Genomic DNA, 20,014 nt, shown 5'->3' with positions numbered 1-20,014 from the left:
GATGAAAATTTAAAATCTGTCTAGCCCTTTTTCCTAATTAGAAAGGTTTGTTGGGGCCAACATTTTGTTGCTTTTTATCCTATTTTCAGGCGAAAGTACAGTGAAACTGGCTGCAACACTTCACTTCAACTCTGAAATAAAATTTACGCTATGCTTTTCTCAATGCTTCCGTGAAAAGTTTATTAAACATGCTTTGAGCTTTATATCCCTTGAACTCAACTCTGAGCCACGGCCAGAGCACCAGGTAAACGTTCAAAGGAAATTACTCTCCGCTTTAAGCCTGGTAACCCCTCGATTGCCCGTGTGATGTCAATCGCTCCGGTTTTGCCCCTCCTGCACTAATTCATCTTCGTTCGAAAACGCACACTTTTTTAATGCGCTTTGCCAATCATCTGGACGCTTAAACGCTCGTAAATAGCTATGAAACCGTTTTTAAAACCTATCGTTTCTTTTGTTAGATGAAAACAGGCTTGCGAAAAGGGTGACGAAGTAAGCGTCGCTTCCACCAGCGTTTAGAGCTTTTTAATGTGTAGGCGGATAGCTGAAGGCGCATTTGACTTGAGGGTTCACGCTTTCGAACAAAACGCAGTAGTGAGGACGTTTGAGAGCAAAGCGAAAACTAACGTAAACGTGGTAGAAAATATTTTGCTTCTTTTTACTTGAGACGGAAACGAACGCTAGAAAACACATTAGTGTGGTCTGGACATTAGAGACAGTTATATTTATCCGAGTGATTATATAAACGGAAATCATTCGGTCAAGTTCTCTTTAGCCACTACTTCAGTAGAACGATAAGCGGAGAAGGTCAGAACGATTACCAGTACAAATTAGGCTTTAAACATGAATCACTGGTAGGGTCTGACGCTGTTCGGTTTCGTTGTCGCCTTTAAACCTGAACGTACACGACTTTTTCAGAAAGTGTGCTTTTGATTTCAATCCAACTTGAACGTAAAACAGCTGGCGGAGTTTCAGTGGAATTGACTTTCATCGTTGTTCAACATTCATTTTTAATTTTAAACAGTTTGGTTTTACTGTCACGGACATAGTGTTTCGTGCCAGTGGCCTCGAGTTGTTTTGGCTCTCGTGATGAATTTTTTTTTTTTAATATTGCCCCCGCAACGTTTTATCAGTAGTGAGCATGTCTGAACATCTTTCCTCTAATGAAATAAGTTCAATTGTTTCCCTCAACTACACTACAACTCTTCCAACTGACTTTTTTACATTTGGTGTTTGTTCAAAATATTTCTGTGCCGTTTCAACCTCAAAATGAAACCAACTAGCACACTCCTATTAATTAATTGATTTATTTGTTTTTTCATTTATCTCGAATATTTAACCAGGCTGACCCAGTTCAGCTGTAAGCTGATGGGAAGTCAGTCTATTTCATTTATCTCATTTCTTTTTTAATTTTTCTCTTTTCAGTTAAACGTTTTTGCTATTCTGTTTTTGAACAAGGTGTGAAAGTGTGAAATTGTGGAAAAGTATGAAAAAAACACAGACATGTAAACATTTCCTGAAGGAAGCAACTCGATCGAAGGCCTTCAGCGAAAATGGCGACAACCTTCCTTTCCAAATTGTTTAAAGTTTGCGAAGAATGTACTGGTAATGTGCGATCATATAATTTATCTTACATTTTGAATCAACCAAAAAATCATCGAAAACAAGCTATGGTAAAACCTTTGCGATTTATTTTAACTCGACAAATCTGCCGGACAGAAGAAACAAATTGACATAATGATGTTTTACGTAGTATTTAATTGGGACGTGCAGGAACTTTGAAATGCGAAAAACACCTGTTGAACTGGATAAGGCTGTAGAACTCCTGTGAGATTTAACTATTCCCACATTTACCGCACCTAAATATTTTTGTTTATTCAACAGCCATCGCTAATCCGACGCTTGCCTTAATCTTAAGGAGACAAATATGTCGCTTTCTTTTCCTTTTTTTTTTTTTCTTTTTCCTGGAGTTAAATGTCGAGATATGTTGATTTATAACCTAGATATGTTGACTTATAACCTAATGAGTTCCAAGCGAATGCTCATGATCAGGTTATAGAGCCAGCGTGTGACTCTTAAGTCCTAAAAGCAATAGAATGCATTTTTTCTGGGCACTATAACAATAAAGCCACTTGGTATGTTGGGAGAATACACAGAAAGCTTCATGATAAAATAACTCGCCTTCGACTCGTGATTTTTAAACTTTCCTCGTGTTCTTCCATCATCCTGCGTGGCTTTAACGCGCTTTAGAGCCCGGAAAAATCTGTTCTATTACTTAGGTAGATGTGCCAAAATGATTTTTATCTCAGTTTGTGGTACATTTCCAGTCTTTTTTTTTATTTTCATGATAGCAAAGTAATTATTTGAATTGCATTCCAGTCTGCGCCCATCCTGTTGGTTTGATTTGCAAGATAACAAGGAAATCAATTTGCGTTCGAGTCAACTTTTTGAGTATAGGTTTTTTCTTCATTTGTTCCATCTAGCTAGTACTTTACAAGCCGCGACTAACCTCTTGTTTTCCGTCGAATCCCTCTATAAATGCACTGTGTTAAATCTGTGTCTTTCTACTGGACAGGTTTGTTGATTTTTGCTGACATTAATACGAAGATAATTATAGCTTTTTTGGCAAACACCCTTTCTGTGGGATATTTATTTTACTTTGATATTATTTCCTCTTATAATTACACTTTTTGCTTTCATTCGTTAAAGAGCATTGAACATTACCGCGAACGACGCTACGCCAACTTGGTTTTTCCAACTTTCCAGAAAACCTAGTTGTACCAACCTTATAAATAAGCTCATTTTTTTGTTAGAATTATTGCATTTCCATATGTCTTGTACAAGTTACTTCGATCTATTTGTGTAAAGTAACTTTCTAAGTATTTGCCAATATCTGCTATTTCTGGGAACAATAAAATTCCTTCGGACAATGTTGTCGTAGGAGGGAATTAAAAAGTTGGTTTCGCACGCTTGAACGAATAAATTTTTAATATTTCTTGCCTAACTTTTATTTATTCATGAGGTAAACGGAAGCGTTTCGGCAATGTGTGCGTTATAACGAGTCGGGCAAGAAAACAAAAAAATACATTATGAAGTTATCATTCGGCGGATATTGAATTTCGACTCTAATGGAATATATGTACTTTTTATGTCGTACCAAATTTGTTTCACCTAGGTGTCTGTCATTTATAATTCATTGGTTGAATTTCATTACTGTTATCACAAGTTGGGTCTCCAACTCTGTCCGCAATCTCAGGGCTCTCGCGGAAACCGTTTTAAAAACAAATCAATCTGCCAAATTGTAACTGTGAATTTTTTTTTTATCGAAATTCCGAACATGGTTGCTCAATAACACAGCGAAACCCAAAGACAGCCCGCCTTAAATAATCGCCTTGATTTGATTTTGACACAATCAGGTTTCAGTAATTTTCAGTGATAAACGTTGTCAGGACTCAATAGAGAAATTATCTCGACCCTTTGATTAATTTTATCGAGCGAAGATTGCTTTAATTACCCCTGAATCGCCTTAATCCGATGACCCAAGTGGATGTTGATTTGAACTCCAAAAATTTTTACCATGGTTAAATTTAATAAAGACATTTCTACAAGGAATCGCCGAAAAATGCACTGTGGTATTGTAGCCTCTACACGTTGGCTGCTGAGGTTGGCCAACCACCTTGATCTTCTTGTACTATCATTTCAAAGAGTTGCCGAAGGACAAAGAATGACTGCATTTACGCCAAAGTTATTTTCAGCATGAGTGGGTATCACTCAGTCGACAGGACGAGATCACTTATTCCGTTAATGATTATCTGTCGCTACGAAAACGGGAAGCGTATCATATACCACCAGACGTCTCAAATACTTCAACGCGCCAAGCTAGGCGATTTTGGGACGCAAACAGCTAGATTACTTTTGGAATCGGTCATGATAGCGGGTCGCACGTTTCAACTTTAATAAACAACAAAGAAACGTTTAATTAGTGAAGGTTTGAGTGGGTAATTGTACTGGAATTTTCAACAGGGTCGGCGCAACTTTTCCTTCATCAAAACGGATTTGGCGAAATTACCAACAGTCGTTCCTCGAGACAGTTGCAGTTTATTCATCAAATTATACATGACTGTCTTATAGCTGAGTGCATTACCTCCAACCATTCCGTGGTTTCCGGCCCTTGAAAATTTGAATTCGGTCTTAAGTCGGGTTTTGTTTTGACAAGCTTTTTGTTTCTATGTTATTAGATGATTTATTGAGAAAATAGAAGCGATCTTGGACAAAGCATACAGGAACCAATCACAGGGCGTTGTTGTTCAAGCCCCATTCTTCCGGCCGATTGCCTTGTTTCGGTTCAATTTAATCGCGAAATTACTAAGATTACTGGTGTGTGAAGGCGTTCATGCGGTGAGATCTGTTGTTGGCTGTCGATAAGTACCTTCTTGACCTCCAGCGCTACATAAGTATACCAGAAGTGTTTGCCCCAGTTTGTTAAGTCAACGCTACTTGAGAACGTGCTAACAAGTCTGCGGGAACGATAGCGCGAGAACCGCGACTTGAACCAATTCAAGTGAAAACTTCAAGCGACCTCTTAGATTGACAGATACAAGCCATTAAGCAATCACACAAGTCTGCTCATCGCAAGCTTTTCAGCGAGACACTTGTAAGCTAAGCCGAGTTCGACAACTGAACGGGCCTCAAACAAAAAACGACATGATGGTTGCGCGTGTCTGTCTCTTCTCCTTTGTCTCACTTATCGTTCTCGCTGCGATAGACGGTGGTAAAAGAGCTAGGTGAGTGTATTATTGTTTTGACATTTGTTTCAAAGTGTGAAAGTTTCACCGTGAAGCGAGAATTGTCTGGCTGGTGTTTGACTCTTGCGAAGAGAAATTCTCGAGCGCGAGCAACATGCTCCACAACACAACTGCTAGCGCATCAAAGTTTTCGTCAACTGCGATGGGGTGGTCTCCGACCATAAGTCTTAGATCTACTCTGAAATGTCACGACTCAGTCCTTTTATATACTTTGCAGGCCACCTCGCAACAATGATGCCTTGAGTTTTTGTTCTTGGCTCAAGGATAACCAACAAAAGAAGTGCGAAGCGCAACCTCTGCTCGGTCTGTCCGCGCGAGATGGCGTCGAGCTAGCGTTAAAAGAGTGCGGGAATAATTTCAAAGATCGTCGGTGGAACTGCTCAGGTGTTACCATCGCAGACGTTTTTCAAAGACAAAGAATGCTCAAAGCTGGTAAGTTGGGTATAATTTTTCCTTTTATTGTACTCTCCGTTCTGGCGCTCTCTTCGTGCTTCCGCTTCGCAAACTCCCTACAATTGCAGTATTATCATAAATTTCCTGTCCATTCGTTATCTCTTGAGATTTATTCGAAAGCCAAGTGGTGAGATAAGCTGCCTTGTTCGCTGCTGTCTAAGTATCGAAAAGGTGGCAAGTAATTGTATTACAACTGGCCTCTTTGCGGTAAGTATGTACATACGGGGACCAACTGCACAACAGATGTGACTTGACCAAAGGACAACGAAAAACATCTGAGAAAATATTTTGTTTCAGAAATCTATTTCATTCGCACTTCGCAGGACCACTTTAGACCGAGTCTGTCACACAAAATGCTGGTCTGGATCACGTTTAGCAGACTCTGCAAATGTTGCGTGGCTTTTCCTAAGCTAGAGAAGGCCCTGAGGCCTTAAAACGTCTTGCGCTCTTTGACGCAACACTCCACATTTTAATTTACCTGTGGGGTGCTCGTTTGAGCAGATTTAAAGGTTTTGTTGGTTTTTTTTGGAAATCTCAGCGCCCTCCTCGAGCCGTCTGTGTTTCTAAACAGATCTAAACAACTTTCAAAAATAATTGTTTGGTGCTCGATGATTACTGCATGTTTGTTGCTTCTGAAAGTTTTGTTTGACGAAACATTTCTGGCGATTTTTGTTTTGCTTTTGTATCTGTCAACTTCGTCTATGACTCGGTCGATACCTATATGGCAGATGCGAAACAAATTTACCAAGCTTGAGAAATGTCTCGGGAATTTGGATCGAAGCAAACAGAGACCTGATCCAAAAGTCAAACACGTTTTAGGAATTTAAGTCCCTCCTTTGCTTCATGCAATGATGTACAAAAACCTCTAATATCGCATTCCTCACGAGGAAATACTGATTTGAACGAGTGCCGTGTGTAATCGCGATTCACCCTGTAAGATGGTTGCACACCAAGCCACCATCGACGTGAACGTTAAAAGCTGTGAGGGAGAAAGAGATCATTCATGGATTTGTGGCGTTTGCTAGCTATACAAACACAATCAAAACGTGCTCGCTGTTTTCTTTGAAAACTACGCCTGACTTTTCCTGCAGTCAACCCCGATAAACGTCTGCGCGAAGACCCGCTATGCGAAAAACGGCTGTTAAAGTTTTTAGTCGCGCGAAGGCTGCAGCACGTTCAATTTTTATCTTTTTCTTTTATCCACGTTATCTGGGGTTGCGCAGACGTTGAAATATGTCTTCTTATGTGTACACAGCCCAGATAAGTTAATGCTCCTCGAGGAAAGCTTTGACATAAAGTGTCATTTTGTTTACGACGTGTGTCATGTAGCAAATCTATAGCGGACCCGTATCAACTTTTCTATTACAATAGTCACTTGTCAATGGGGTAATCGAATAACTGGCGTAACTTGACCGGTGTATCTTTTCTCTGGTGGCTTTTAACAATTATGTAAGAGACACTGGTAGGCATTTTGAAAACAAATATTATAACTTCGGGTTGACAATGCCATGTTAGTTTTTTTTTTCGTCTGCCTCTGCGAAATGGCGTTCTTTGGGAAGACTACGTTCGGCTAGAAACTCAATTTCCGCTTCTTTTTTGAACACACAGTGTGAAAAATGCCCCGATCGTGGTGCGCTTCACACAAGCGTGGGCCAGCTTATCTCAGGAAGAAGCGAATAAGGAACAGAAATTAGCTTCAACTGCGTCAGTGTTTCATGCATCCTGTGAATCAACCGCAACAAAAAAAGTAATTGACGTCACATACTTTCGTCTGGCTTCCTTTGACTCTGTAAACATAGAAACACGGAATACTTTCTCTATTGCTGAAAGAAGTCAGGAGTCAAAATGTCTGTTGTAGGAAACTGTGGAATGAATTCGTTGTTATAACAAAGTAGCTTTGGCTAAATAACGTTTTCTAGCTCTGAAATAGAGGACATTAATGGGGCTCAACACTTGAGCAAGTTTTCCTCGTTTTGAGTTAATTTACTAAAGAAAATTACTCTTAAAACTATCGAACCATGAGTAATCCCGAAAGATATTTATTACACCAAAGTATCATTAATCTATTGCGGAATAATTGCGGTCTCTTCTCGCCATTATAGCGTTGTATACCCTTAAGGCATTAATTGCTTTTCAAAACCTTTGTTGTTGTGTGAAATTGTCGTTTGCCAAAATTGCTCAACTTGAAACACGAAACAAAACTTCGGGCGGTAATTGCATAGAATCCAAGTAATTGAGGGTTGTGCAAACGATCACAACTTCAAACAAACTTTGGCAATTTTCTTTTAATTAGCTTTTAAACAATGGCTTTGTCATGGAAGGTTAGCCTTGTGCTGTTTCAAAAGAATAGTATTTGAATACCTTTGGTTTCCTGGGATAAAAGCTTGACATAGAAGCTCTGCTAAGAACTAAACGGAACCAAACGAGTCAGTTTTTTCTGTGCCTTTTGTAAACAAAACCAATCTGAAAACTGTCCAAGGTGTTGTTGTCGCTGTTTGTTCACAAAATCCCCAAATGTTTATTCTGTTAAAATTCTTGTTGGCTATTTCTCTTGCTCAACTTCGTTTAAATCTCGAAACTTCTTTCTTTTTTACGCTTTCTTTATTGAAAATATCCAAACAGTTCTTTCATCGATACAAATTTTTTCTCTTGAAACAATAGCTGTGCTATAGCAAACAAACGGATTACAAGAATACAAGAAGTTGTTAACGCTTTTTCTTCGATGTACCATCTCCTGGCCACCCATGTCTCAGCAACCCTAAGAAGATATTCCTGGTATTCATTAAAATAAAGTATCATCTCGAACTGGTATTTGAATAGTTCAAGCTTAGATAATGTTTCACGACAAAACTGACTCTCCTCCCCTTTGCGTGCAAACCTATGCTTTGTTTGAAATATTTCTTGCCGTGACTTCTTGCTACTTTAACTACATGGCATGTGAAAGCAAACAGAAAATACTTTTCTTTCAATGCCTTCGATCAGCATTCCAAGGACTCGAGGAAGACACCATAGCAGATAATGACATCATTGGAACTCATAATAAAACTTTTCAATCACTTTTCGACTAATCAGTCTTTCCTCTATCCATAATCAGGATTTTTAGGTGATACGCCAATCTTCTTTTTTCGTCTTTGTCAAAAGACGGTCGAGAATAGTCTGAGCCGCTTCGCGGTTATTTCGCTTCTGCAATATCATCTTTGTATTTCAGAGGAAAAAACTTTGATCGCTAATCTGGATCAAATGTGACAGTCTGGTGAACTCGGCTTAAAGCAGACAGTTTTTAATTAATTTCTCAATCTGCAAAAAGTTTGAACTTATTTTCTCGAAATTTACTCAAATTTACAAATTTTAGCCTCAATCGTGTCCTTAAGGCAAGGTTTTACAATCCTCAATTATTCTTCTTACAATACGTGGGCCCCTGATTTTTCCAAAAAAGAATTTATTATTATTTATGTCTCATACGGCTGCTTTTGTATTACTCTTCATCAAAAAACATTGAAGAGAACTTGTACGTGACTGTAAGGTGATCGATCATGAATTTGATACTGCCCTTCTAAGATCTGTCACAAGTATTATTCTAAAGTTTCATTGCCATGCGAAGGAAGGATGAGCAGTATCGCGGAACGTCTAGACATCTGATTTCAGCACCGAACACGACGATTTTTCCATTCAGTTAGAACGCTACGATTTTTTTTTTTCAGTTAGACACTAATTTATTGCCTGTAAAGTGATCTCGCAGCTGCTAGGACAAGTAGAAGAAAAACTTTAATGCTAAGTCTTTCCTTCATTAAAAAGTTTTTGGGAAGTTTGAACTTTTTGAACTCTCTGAAGGTTGACTATCCGTTGGTCCAGTCGATGTCACGTGCATGGTTCTATACACGGTTCATAGTGAACCGACCCCACACAACCAAATCTACAATGTCTACGTCGTGTATGAAATCAAGTTGCATCAGTGGTCAAATGTTGGCCTAAGATAACGCTTAAATCATTTTTAAACGACTTTATAAATGCCTTAGATTAGTAAATTACAAACGTGACCTCAACTCTATTACAACTTCTAAGTGTGAACGTAAACAGTGGTTTCTCCAAAGTCATCGTAAATTCAGTTTGATTCGTACCAATGAGTCCAAAGACCGCGTCGACGACTATAGATCATGACGTCAGTGTTAAAATTGCAGTTTTTTTCTATAGTGAAGTTATGGGACATCTTCAAAAGAAGTTAAGGTGGGGTAAAACTTTTGTATGTAAATATGGGTACACAGAGGCGCCATAAAGCCTTTTCGTTTCCTATCTCCAGCAGTATCTTTATCGATTAGCATGTGTTATGGAGAAAGATGCGTAGGCAAATAATGACATATCGATAGCAGTTCTTTCTTCAGCTCCAAAAAGCTGTTAAGTCTTAATGGTGCATGATTATTCCGCCAGTTTGAGGTATTTAAGTTTTGTTTTTGTCAAGCAATTCACAGAGATCTTTCCGCAAACCCGCTGACCCTTTCAATTCGGCGTTAGTTCTATTTATCAACTTTTTGCACTCTCTGCTAGGCATCTCTTTCACTTTAGCTCTAAGAATTTGGATTTAACGCAAGTGATATCTCCAAATCGATATTTCTGTTTCTTCCTATCACCTCTCTGCTCGACAAGTGTACCGTCCGGTGTCTTTTCGGTCACTCTTCAGTCTGGAACATCGGACGCTCAACGACACCGCCTCTTTCGTCGCTTACATTTAAAGGACATAGGCAATACATTTATGATTTGAAGCTTTTATTACTGCTTATTTTTAATAGCAATTTTTCAACTGATTTCCAAAGGGAAGGAAGGCTTGATTTTACTGGTCTTGGTTTACCTCCCACTGCAATCGGCTTGGGGAAAATCAGTCACGCTTTCATGAAAAAAAAAAAAAAAAAAACATGGAAAAACTGAAAGAGATGGTGACCGAAACCATTTGTAACTTCGTTTGTTTCGTTCTGAGTTCTTATTGGTTCCTAGTGATATATACCTTAGTTCCAACTGACCACTGTAATAATAGTGTATCTGTATCTAAGTGTCCTCTAAAACAGATATCTTTTTTTTTTCCTTCCGTCTCTTTAGACGTCAGAGAAAGTTCTTACTTGCACGCTATAGCAGCTGCTGGGGTGACCTTCCAGATAACCAAGGGCTGCAGCCAGGGAAACTGGGATGACTGTGGCTGCGATCCTAAGCCCTCAGGGAGAGGAAGAAAAGAAGGCGAGCCCAGCTGGGAGTGGGGTGGATGCTCGGAGAACTATCGATACGGCTACGAATACTCTACCAAGTTTATGGACCCGAGCAAGAGCGCTGAAAAAACATTATCAAACTATCTCATAAGACATAACAATGAAGCTGGAAGAAGGGTACGTTGAATTTGGTTTTAATCGTTTGATATGAATCGCCATATTATTCTAGATGTTATTCTTATGAAAGTTTTATCATATCTGATGATCTTTTGGCGTTTTTGATGAGGATAGTAACTATTATAAATCAGCAGATGGTTTTTGCGGTTGTTTTGGCCTATAGAGTGCCGTGAAAATTAGTTATCAGAGAGCATGAGGTGCAGATTGACTCATAACTCCCTAAAATCAGTATGCATGTTCTCCAGAGTGTTCCCCACATATTTCGTGATGTGCTGACCACGAGAATTTGTTTAATTATCAAGAGCTTCTTAAGTTGCTGATCATTTCCTCAGTTCTCGCGACCTTTATGTTTGATTCAGAGGTGGTATTGTAAGGAGAAGTTAGATGCTGGTCATTGTTAGGGGTTCAAAGGGTTAAAAAAAAAAAGTCAGTTCTTATCGTTTGTGTCATTCGGAGTGGCTTCAACAGGAGAGAGATGACTTTACTGTATTGTCATAATACTTCACCTAGATGAAGAACATCACCCACAACCTTTTATTTTTTTTTACGGCCTTACGGTGTAAGTGTGGCTGCACAGACCACCTGCTAGAGGTAGATCTTTTTGGAGAAGATGACGAATATAATATGAAGTGGCTGTAGTTACATTGAAGTTAGGAATTTGTGCAGTAGCTTAGAGCTTGTTACTTCTGTTTAAAGATATGCGTTTCTCTCTGGCCAAAACAGCAATTTGTTGGTAGCCAACTTGAAATTTAATCTAAAACTGTAACAACCAAGGCCGTTGTTAGTTAAGTGCTCATTTCTATCTCAAAAAAAAAAAAAAAAGAAAAAAAAAAAAACGTTTTAGAATTCGATATGTAGTTTTTTGGGGACGCGAGTAGTGAGCATTGAAGGCGACCTATAACACCAAGCCAAAAGTTTGGCAGCGTAACTCAATAGCAGAAGATCAAGTTACGGAAAATGAGAGATATACCATGGTATTGGAAACTCCAAGGCTATTTAAAGCTTTGTGTGTGTATGCGAACCGGAATTATCCCACAACTTCGGATCTAACGGCATTTGAAGGGTTTCTTTATGAAGTGTGAAGCGCCTTTGCATATGTTACGCGGGGACAAAATTTGGGCGTCGCCGACTCCAGGCCTACGAACAGGGCGTGTGTATGTTCCGTAGCCGTGGTTTCCTGTTTTATGTAACCCTAATTTTCTGCTCTTTTCTTACCCATCAAACCACTGCTCAAACGTCAGGTCCGTTACTAACTCGTGAAGTATTCCGCTTTCGAAATGTTTCCGTTTTGTGGAAAAATGGCAAAGATGTCTTTGAGCTTTCCGAAGGTGTTTTCACTAATAGTCTTGCGGTTTGTCGCTTTTAAATCGCGGACGCCAGTGTCGAGCACGTTTTAATTCGATTTTTGTCTTGTTCTTCTGTGTCGTTTCTCGATCCTTGACGATACAATTTGAGATATCATTGGGGTGACCATCTCACATTTCAATTAAAATTAGATGAAGGTATAAATATTCCAACGTCGTTGATATCGTGTCCAACATTTATAGGAACGTGCTCGTCAAATCCGTTTGTCTTGACTACTTTGTCATCTTGCAGTTTGCTTTCCGAGCTGCCTCTTGAACGTAAACAATTAAAAGATTTACCTTTGGAATACCATCAATGCCGTGGTTTCCCGACAAACAAATTATATTGAAACCTCGTCAAACAAGCGCCGCTTTTCTAAACAGGTTGTTTGATGAGCCGACTATATCTGATCTAATCGCTTGCAATCGGTGGCTATGTTTTTCTTTATATCAATTATTTTATTGCGATATCATGGGCGGTTCTTTAGCAAACGTTTAGTTACATGACACACTTTGGCCTGAAATGCTTTTCAATGTCCTCATTTGCATACTTTTTATCCGAGGCAATCCTTGTTATGTTTTAGTTCATTTCTGCTTTTATTCTTGTATTTATCTGTCAAGTCTCTTAGCTCCAAGTTAAAGCTTTTTACGCTTGTCACAAACTAGCTATTAAAATATTCAGACTCTACCACTGGAGTCGGCTTAAAGTACTCTGCAGTCGGGAAAAAACCCTGGAAGTCGGCTATGAACCTCTTGCAGTTGACTTAAAACCCCTTGCAGTCATAATAAGAGATGCGGTTCCCTTTATTAAGTAACAAATTTTGAAAGCATTAAAACACAGCATGATAATAGAAGACCAGTTGTTAAAAACTTTTATTTTCAAGGGTCACAATCAACAAATATCAGGAAACCGCGAGATAATCATGCTATGATTGACGGAGAAAGATTTTTTTTTTTTGAAATGACGATGAGATAGACAAACATAGAAAATAAAAAGGAACTCACGTTTTCAAAAGCCTTAAATTCCTGGCACACAGATGTTTTCTGTCTTTTGTATGTTTAGGATAAGATTTATGAATTGTTTTTAAGCTTGTGAACGAGGAACTTAGTTTTGGGAATTGATCTTCACTAGCTGAATTGTCAAAGTTATCAATATAACCTGTTTATAACTACGGTCGAGAAGATGATTGCAGCTATATTCTCTTCACGATTATCTAAAACAGAAAAGAGTCATTACAAGCGAATGCCACAAATCTGTAAACAACACTAGGAACTCAAATCAACCTTGAAGAGTCCTTTACAGATTTTAAAAAGAACCTACAATTTCCGTAAAAACATCTTGCCTTTCCTCAGCAAACTGCAGAAGAGAAGAAAAAAAAAACCTGAGTAGACATGGCCGTATGGTTACTAGGAACACCTCTCCCATTTTTAATTAGTGACTTGAACAATCATTTGAATTCTTTACTGTGCGGCGGTTTATTTTCAAAGCTTCCAACTATATTAACGAGCGTTTGATAATTTTGTGATGCTTAAGACTTGGCGTGGGCCTAGAGTTGCAAATTTTGCGGCTTCCGACGTATATCGAAACAGATTCCAACACGAGGAAGGAGGTTGACCTTTCTTCCTGCCGTGACTCTCGCGCGCGCAAAGCGACACCCACGGAAGTTTCGTGGACGTCGCCCGTTCACCCTTAAAACCACTTCTAGAAATTCGTTTTTATACAGATTAAACGTCATTATCGGTTTCTCACACGGCCTTCCTGTGAAGATGTTTATTCTTCAAAATCTTGCTATTTCCTTCTCCGTAAACCGCTGTGGCGATCATATTGATATCACTCCAGTAATTATCAACCGTCAGTGTGATCGAGTTTAGATAATCTTCTTACTTTTTAAAAAGCATTCTTTGGCTTATTCGGTTCTGAGATCATTCGAGATTTTACTATGTTATTAGGAGAACAAAATTAACCATAAGAAATCTTTTCAATATGAGAAGAGTGACTTTTTTATTACTTTTACCAAGATACGAATTTCAAGTATGCTGCCGAATTCTTTTAGCTCGAAAATGAAATTTTCTGTCTTCATTTTCTGACGTGGTTTACTTCTATAATGTAAGCCACATTGAAGGAACGCTACTTTCATACCTGTAGTATTGAGGTAACGACAAAAGAGGAAGGACACAGAGAATTTTGTATTTATTTGTTTTGCTCTTGTTTAGTTAATTTTGTTTTCAATTTTGTGACATTTATTAATGGTATATGCGCTTGTTAGGTAAAATGTTTGTTGAATTTATTTTTTAGAGTGTCACAATCGTTTCGGTGCGGTAAATCGGATGTTACTTATATTTTAAAAAATGACAAACTTTTCTTATCTTGGAGGCATTTTTAGATGCAAACAGTATTAACTCTGTGCATCTTTCAGTGGGACAAATATTAGGAATGCATGTCGTTTTGGTAAATGATTAAAGATAGGTTTTCGTTATAATTTATTTTCAACCGAAAGCATAGCAATCGAAATGATGTATTTTTCGTAAGAAGATCCAGAATCACTCAATGTAGTTTTAATTCACCACAAACCCACTTTCGCTCTGTTCTAAACTTTTGCTAAGAGTTATCTAAGCTTAAAATCACGCCACGGCTCACCGCAATATGCAAAACAACGTCTTTATCAGCCATCATTTCGAAATTTTAATTATAAATCATATAATCGATTATATTTCACTTAGAAATCACGCCCTCTCGTGTTTTGAAAAGGATATGCCTGCAGCGTGTTCGTTATCAAAATGTTTACTTTTCAACAAACCTCAGCAGGAGAGGATTAATTTTAATAGTGGGTGTTTTTCATAAACTATGAGATCTTGCACGTTCCCAAACAAGAGGTGTGCAAGGGGTTCATTTTATTAAAGGAAGATTCAAAGTTGAGAAAAGGTTAAAAACTGGGCAGATTCCAGCTTCTAAAATAAAAATTTCAAAATACATAGGATGAATGCAAAGGTCTCCGTTAACTCAGAGCCTTATGTAAATATTCCTCCTCGTCGCCACAGTTTCTAAACCCTCGGGCTGTTGTCCAAGTTTTTGCAAAGAGAGTAGTGAGACTCCAAATTTAATTAAAATCTACCTAGCGCTTGAAATAATATTGTTTATCATATTTTTACCGCATGGGGCGAGCAATCAGGTATTGGCCTTAAGAGATATTTAAACCTTTTTTGCGATCTTTAGTTCTCCTTATGAAGCACGTTGCTGTTTAGAACCATCAGTTAATTTTAGGAATCCATGTGTAGATGTTTTCACTTGAACATTTGTTGAGAAAACCAGACATTTTATAATAATCTGTTGGTTGAAATCATGGCCTAAATATGTTTGATTTAGGCATGTTTTTGTATTGTTTTCCCTCTGTTTTTATCTTTCTCAATATTAGACATCATCAATCAATGTTAGCCCTGGGCTAAGAACGACTGAATAATATTGCGAGCTCATTTCTTCTATGTGAATTCAAACGCGCGATCTTTAGAACAAATATTTTTTGTCGCCTGCAGGGCATAAGTTTCAGAACGATTTTGGACTTCCTTTCGTCAAAATGACGCATACACCCTTGTGAACAATATCTGGAGAAAACAGAACTGAGACCAACTTGTGAAAAAAAAGTTAAACAACAACACTATTTTGTGCTCCTTCTTGATTAAATTGTGCATGCGCCTCAACATCGACCAAAAATTCCAATTTAAACCCCACCCCCAAGAAACTAAAAATCGTAGTTTTTTCCCGAAAGATTGACTTTGTCAATCCATGCAAATTTGATCATTGAAATTTAATGTGGGGCTGAATTTGCAATGTAGTTTTAAAAAGAAAATTTAAAAACAAAGGCAAAGAAATAACTGCATGACGAAGAATCTTGATTTGCTAGTTGAGTTGGATGATGAAATATGGCGCCGCCTAACTCGATCCCAGTTAGAGGGACATTAACCATTTAACTCTTATCAGTGACCAAGACAGAATCTCTTCTTATAATATCAATACAGCATCAAGCAGACAAGTGATGAGAATAAACCGCTTCTAATTGACATGTTTCTTTATAACTTAACTTATTAGTAACTTATATTGCACCTACAGACTTAGAGCGCCGGATTGTGATGTGCGGGAGGTCGAGGGTTCGAGCCCCGGCCGGACCAATCAATACTCATGGTCTTAAAATAACTGAGGAGAATTTGCTACCTTTCTATAATATCAAGAAATGGATATATATTCTAGTGTCCTCGGATAAGGACGAATAAACCGTAGGCCCCGTCTCCTACAGGGTTAGGGGTAGGAGACGTTAATTTCCCACGCACGAGATTACTGTGTAGTGGATGTCCTCTCCTGGGGTGGGATGGGTGGGAATGTCATCTGCGCAGATGAAAATGTATATTGATATTAGCGCAATATAAGTTAAAAATAAGTTACGTTATAAAGAACCATGTAAATCAGGGGATTATTAGTTGGTCCAAAACCAAATTCTGAAAAGTAATGTCACAAGAACTGTAGAGCAGACAATAAGGGGACTGACAACTGAAGTCTTGGGAGTGAAAGAGTTCAGCTGAAATCAAGGGCGTTTCTTGAGGAACAGGCGTCAATCCATCGAAGAATTATTGTTATGAAATAATTGCTTTATTGAGATGTGAATCAACATTCCCATGCATACTTGTTTGGGGTACTTCTCCAGAATGACGTCTATGATGCTCTTTTTCCCCTCTCTCCGTTCCAATGTTATTGCTTAGCAGTGTTCTATGCCATCCTATGATGCTCTTTCGCCTCTCTCCGTTCCAATGTTATTGCTTAGCAGTCTTCTGTGCCATCCTATGATTTAGGTTTAGGTTTAGGTTTAATTCATTCGTCACAGAAATGGCAGGAGAAAGGAACAGAACTTTCGTTCCAATTGACACCTAACCACTTTTTTTTTGCCCACCCATCCCACCCCGGGGAGGACGTCCATCACACAGTAATCTCGTTTATGGGAAATTAAAGTCTCCTACCCCAACCCTGCAAGAGACGGGACCTCCATTTATCGTCCCTATCCGAGAAGACTAGAAAGTCTAACCATTTGCAGATATTATTACAAAGGCAGCACTTTCTTCTCAGTTATTTAAAGACCCTGAGTGTTGATCCGGTCGGATATTTGAACTCACGACCTCCCGCACAACAGTCCGGCGCTCTATGATGCTCCTTCGCCTCTCCGTTCCATTGTTGTTGCTTGGCAGTGTTCTATGCCATCCTATGATACTCTTTTGCCTCTCTCCGTTTCAATGTTATTGCTTAGCAGCGTTCTATGCCATCCTATGATGTCCTTTCGCCTCTCTCTCCGTTCCAATGTTATTGCTTGGCAGTGTTCTGTGCCATCCTATGATGCTCGTTCGCCCCTCTCTTCGTTCCAATGTTATTGTTTGGCAGTGTTCTATGCCATCCAATGATGCTCTTTCGCCGCTCTCTCCATTCCAATGTTATTGCTTAGCAGTGTTCTATGCCATCCTATGATGCTCTTTCGCCGCTCTCTCCGTTCCAATGTTATTGCTTGGCAGTGTTCTATGCCATCCAATGATGCTCGTTCGCCCCTCTCTTCGTTCCAATGTTATTGTTTGGCAGTGTTCTATGCCATCCAATGATGCTCTTTCGCCGCTCTCTCCATTCCAATGTTATTGCTTAGCAGTGTTCTATGCCATCCTATGATGCTCTTTCGCCGCTCTCTCCGTTCCAATGTTATTGCTTGGCAGTGTTCTATGCCATCCAATGATGCTCTTTCGCCGCTCTCTCCGTTCCAATGTTATTGCTTAGCAGTGTTCTATGCCATCCAATGATGCTCTTTCGCCGCTCTCTCCGTTCCATTGTTATTGCTTAGCAGTGTTCTATGCCATCCTATGATGCTCTTTCACCTCTCTCCGTTCCAATGGTATCGCTTGGCAGTGTTCTATGCCATCATGCCGACCAACATTGAGAGGGTCATGGGAGTGCAGATTAAATATTGATGTTTAATGACGGCTTTCATGTTTACCTACACTTCTCTATCTTTTGTTTGAAAACTTTGTTTCTTCTTTTGCTTCAGGTTATCAAAGATAACATGGACAAAACTTGTAAGTGCCATGGTGTGTCTGGCTCGTGTACTGTCAAGGTCTGTTGGCGAACCATGCCTAAGATGGAAAAAGTTGCTTCTTTACTACGAAAAAAGTTTGATAATGCCGTGAAGGTGAAACTTAACAAAAACAAAACCAAGCTCACGAGGACATATCGGGGACGAAGAGGCCGAAAGAGGAATACGAACAGCAAACGACCCCCGCCTTCAAGTCTCGTGTACGCCGCTAGCTCGCCGGACTTCTGCCGTGCTGACAAGAAATACGGAGTTCTGGGCACGGTAGGAAGAACGTGCAATAAGTCGTCGATTGGCACGGACGGTTGTCGCATGTTGTGCTGCGGACGAGGCTATAACACTGTCAACAGAGTGAAAGACGTCAAATGTAACTGTGCATTTATCTGGTGTTGTCAAGTATCATGTGATATTTGCAAAGAGGAGTGGATTGAACACACATGCAAGTGAGGCTGAGTGACGTCTCTGGAAATCAAATCTGGATTAAATTCTCATGTGTTGTATTCATTCTCCACGCGTACTTTAGAGTAAACGTAACAATCAGACAGCTGAATCTTCATTTTCAAGGAACGTATTTTGGAAAGACGGCGTTGAGAAGGCGATTTTATTACCCTTGTTCGAGACCCAAAGGATTCACTTCTGTCGACACGTTTTGACTTTGTCTCAACGCCTTTGACGGAACCACGGTAATGATTGCAAACCATTGCGATGATTGCAAACCACGTAATGAGGATAACTTTTCACATGGAGGTGAAGAATGGAACGCTAATTTTACCAGGTTTACACCAGCATGTTTTTCTCGACTGAAGTACCTAGCAAGGAAAATGATTTCAAGCTTGATACCGGGATCCAAAAATTAAACTTCTCACGATTACTTTCCATGAAACTACTTCTCGTTTTCTTCCATGTACTTTGCCAGAAAAAAAATGTCCAAAAAAATTTGATAGTGTAATTTCGGCCTTCTCGTCGCCCATTTTTAGGAACAGAATTCCAACAACCGCCTCGTTTCTTAGAGTTGTGTTGTTTGCACTGTGTACATATTTATGAGAACTTGTAGAGAAATGTGAAGATCTGAATTGCGCACACACTCTCACAAATTCATCTCTATCTCTGATTTTTTTTTTCTGCTCAAAATTAATTCAGTAAATCACATTCTGAGGAATAAGATTCGTGTAATCCACACCAATAGTCAACGCAGACATCCGTCATTCTCTCGCGCTAGAAGCTTCTTAAAGTTAGCACGATGTCACAATTACAGTCGCGTTACTATGGCATCCAAGATCTTCAAAGGTATTACCCAGAGTAGAGCTCATTTAAAGTCGTCTTTCACAAAAAATGTAAGATTCTTTACATAAGGACAATTGCAAGAACTTATTCCCGTAAATGCGAGGAGAATTCGAACTGGACTAATATGAACGCCTTGAAAATATTTCTTCATGTATAAATTTTTTTTCTTCTCAATCTAATGTCACGAGGGTTATCATATCCTACACAATGCAAAGATCTGTTTATTATATATTTCTGTGTATACAAGCCTTTATTTATGGAAATGTTACCTTAGGTAGAAATCCAGTGTTTGAACACATTGCACTTTAGATCAGGATAAAAATCTCTAAAGAAATGAAATAAATCTTCAAAAAAAATTCAAATTTTTGGTGTTTTCTTCATTTTCGAGGTGGTTTGGTAAAGAGTGCGCTAAACTGTGGATCGACCAACCAGTTTCAAGGTAAAAATTTATGACAAAGTCAATGGTAAATCATATCCGGCAAGAGGACGAATCGCCCGGCTACTTCTTAGAACTACCACTTTGACAAAACTAGAAGAAATCATGCTTTCAGCACAAGAAAAAGCTTCCTTTCAGTGCGTTTTCTTAGCCCCAGCCAATTCCCTTCTTAACTGAATTTTCGTTCCGCTTTCCATAACCTATTAACTACTCCAAC

The 20,014-nt window shown here is 39.0% G+C and overlaps 1 protein-coding gene across 1 annotated transcript; it reads left to right on the top strand.

The window, feature by feature from the left end:
- The first annotated feature begins 2,217 nt into the window (after nt 1-2,217).
- On the top strand, nt 2,218-19,882 carry LOC111342240 (protein Wnt-7b). Its single transcript, XM_022949288.2, has 4 exons — nt 2,218-4,781; nt 5,020-5,234; nt 10,344-10,624; nt 18,036-19,882. Exons 1-4 carry the CDS (start codon nt 4,702-4,704, stop codon nt 18,522-18,524), a joined length of 1,065 nt encoding a protein of 354 aa, XP_022805023.2. The 5' UTR covers nt 2,218-4,701; the 3' UTR covers nt 18,525-19,882.
- Nucleotides 19,883-20,014: the final 132 nt, after the last annotated feature.

Source organism: Stylophora pistillata, chromosome 4, assembly GCF_964205215.1.
Source record: "Stylophora pistillata chromosome 4, jaStyPist1.2, whole genome shotgun sequence".
Taxonomy (NCBI): domain Eukaryota; kingdom Metazoa; phylum Cnidaria; class Anthozoa; order Scleractinia; family Pocilloporidae; genus Stylophora; species Stylophora pistillata.
Note: the sequence above shows the minus strand (reverse complement) of the source record. Positions and strands in the feature narration are given on the sequence as shown.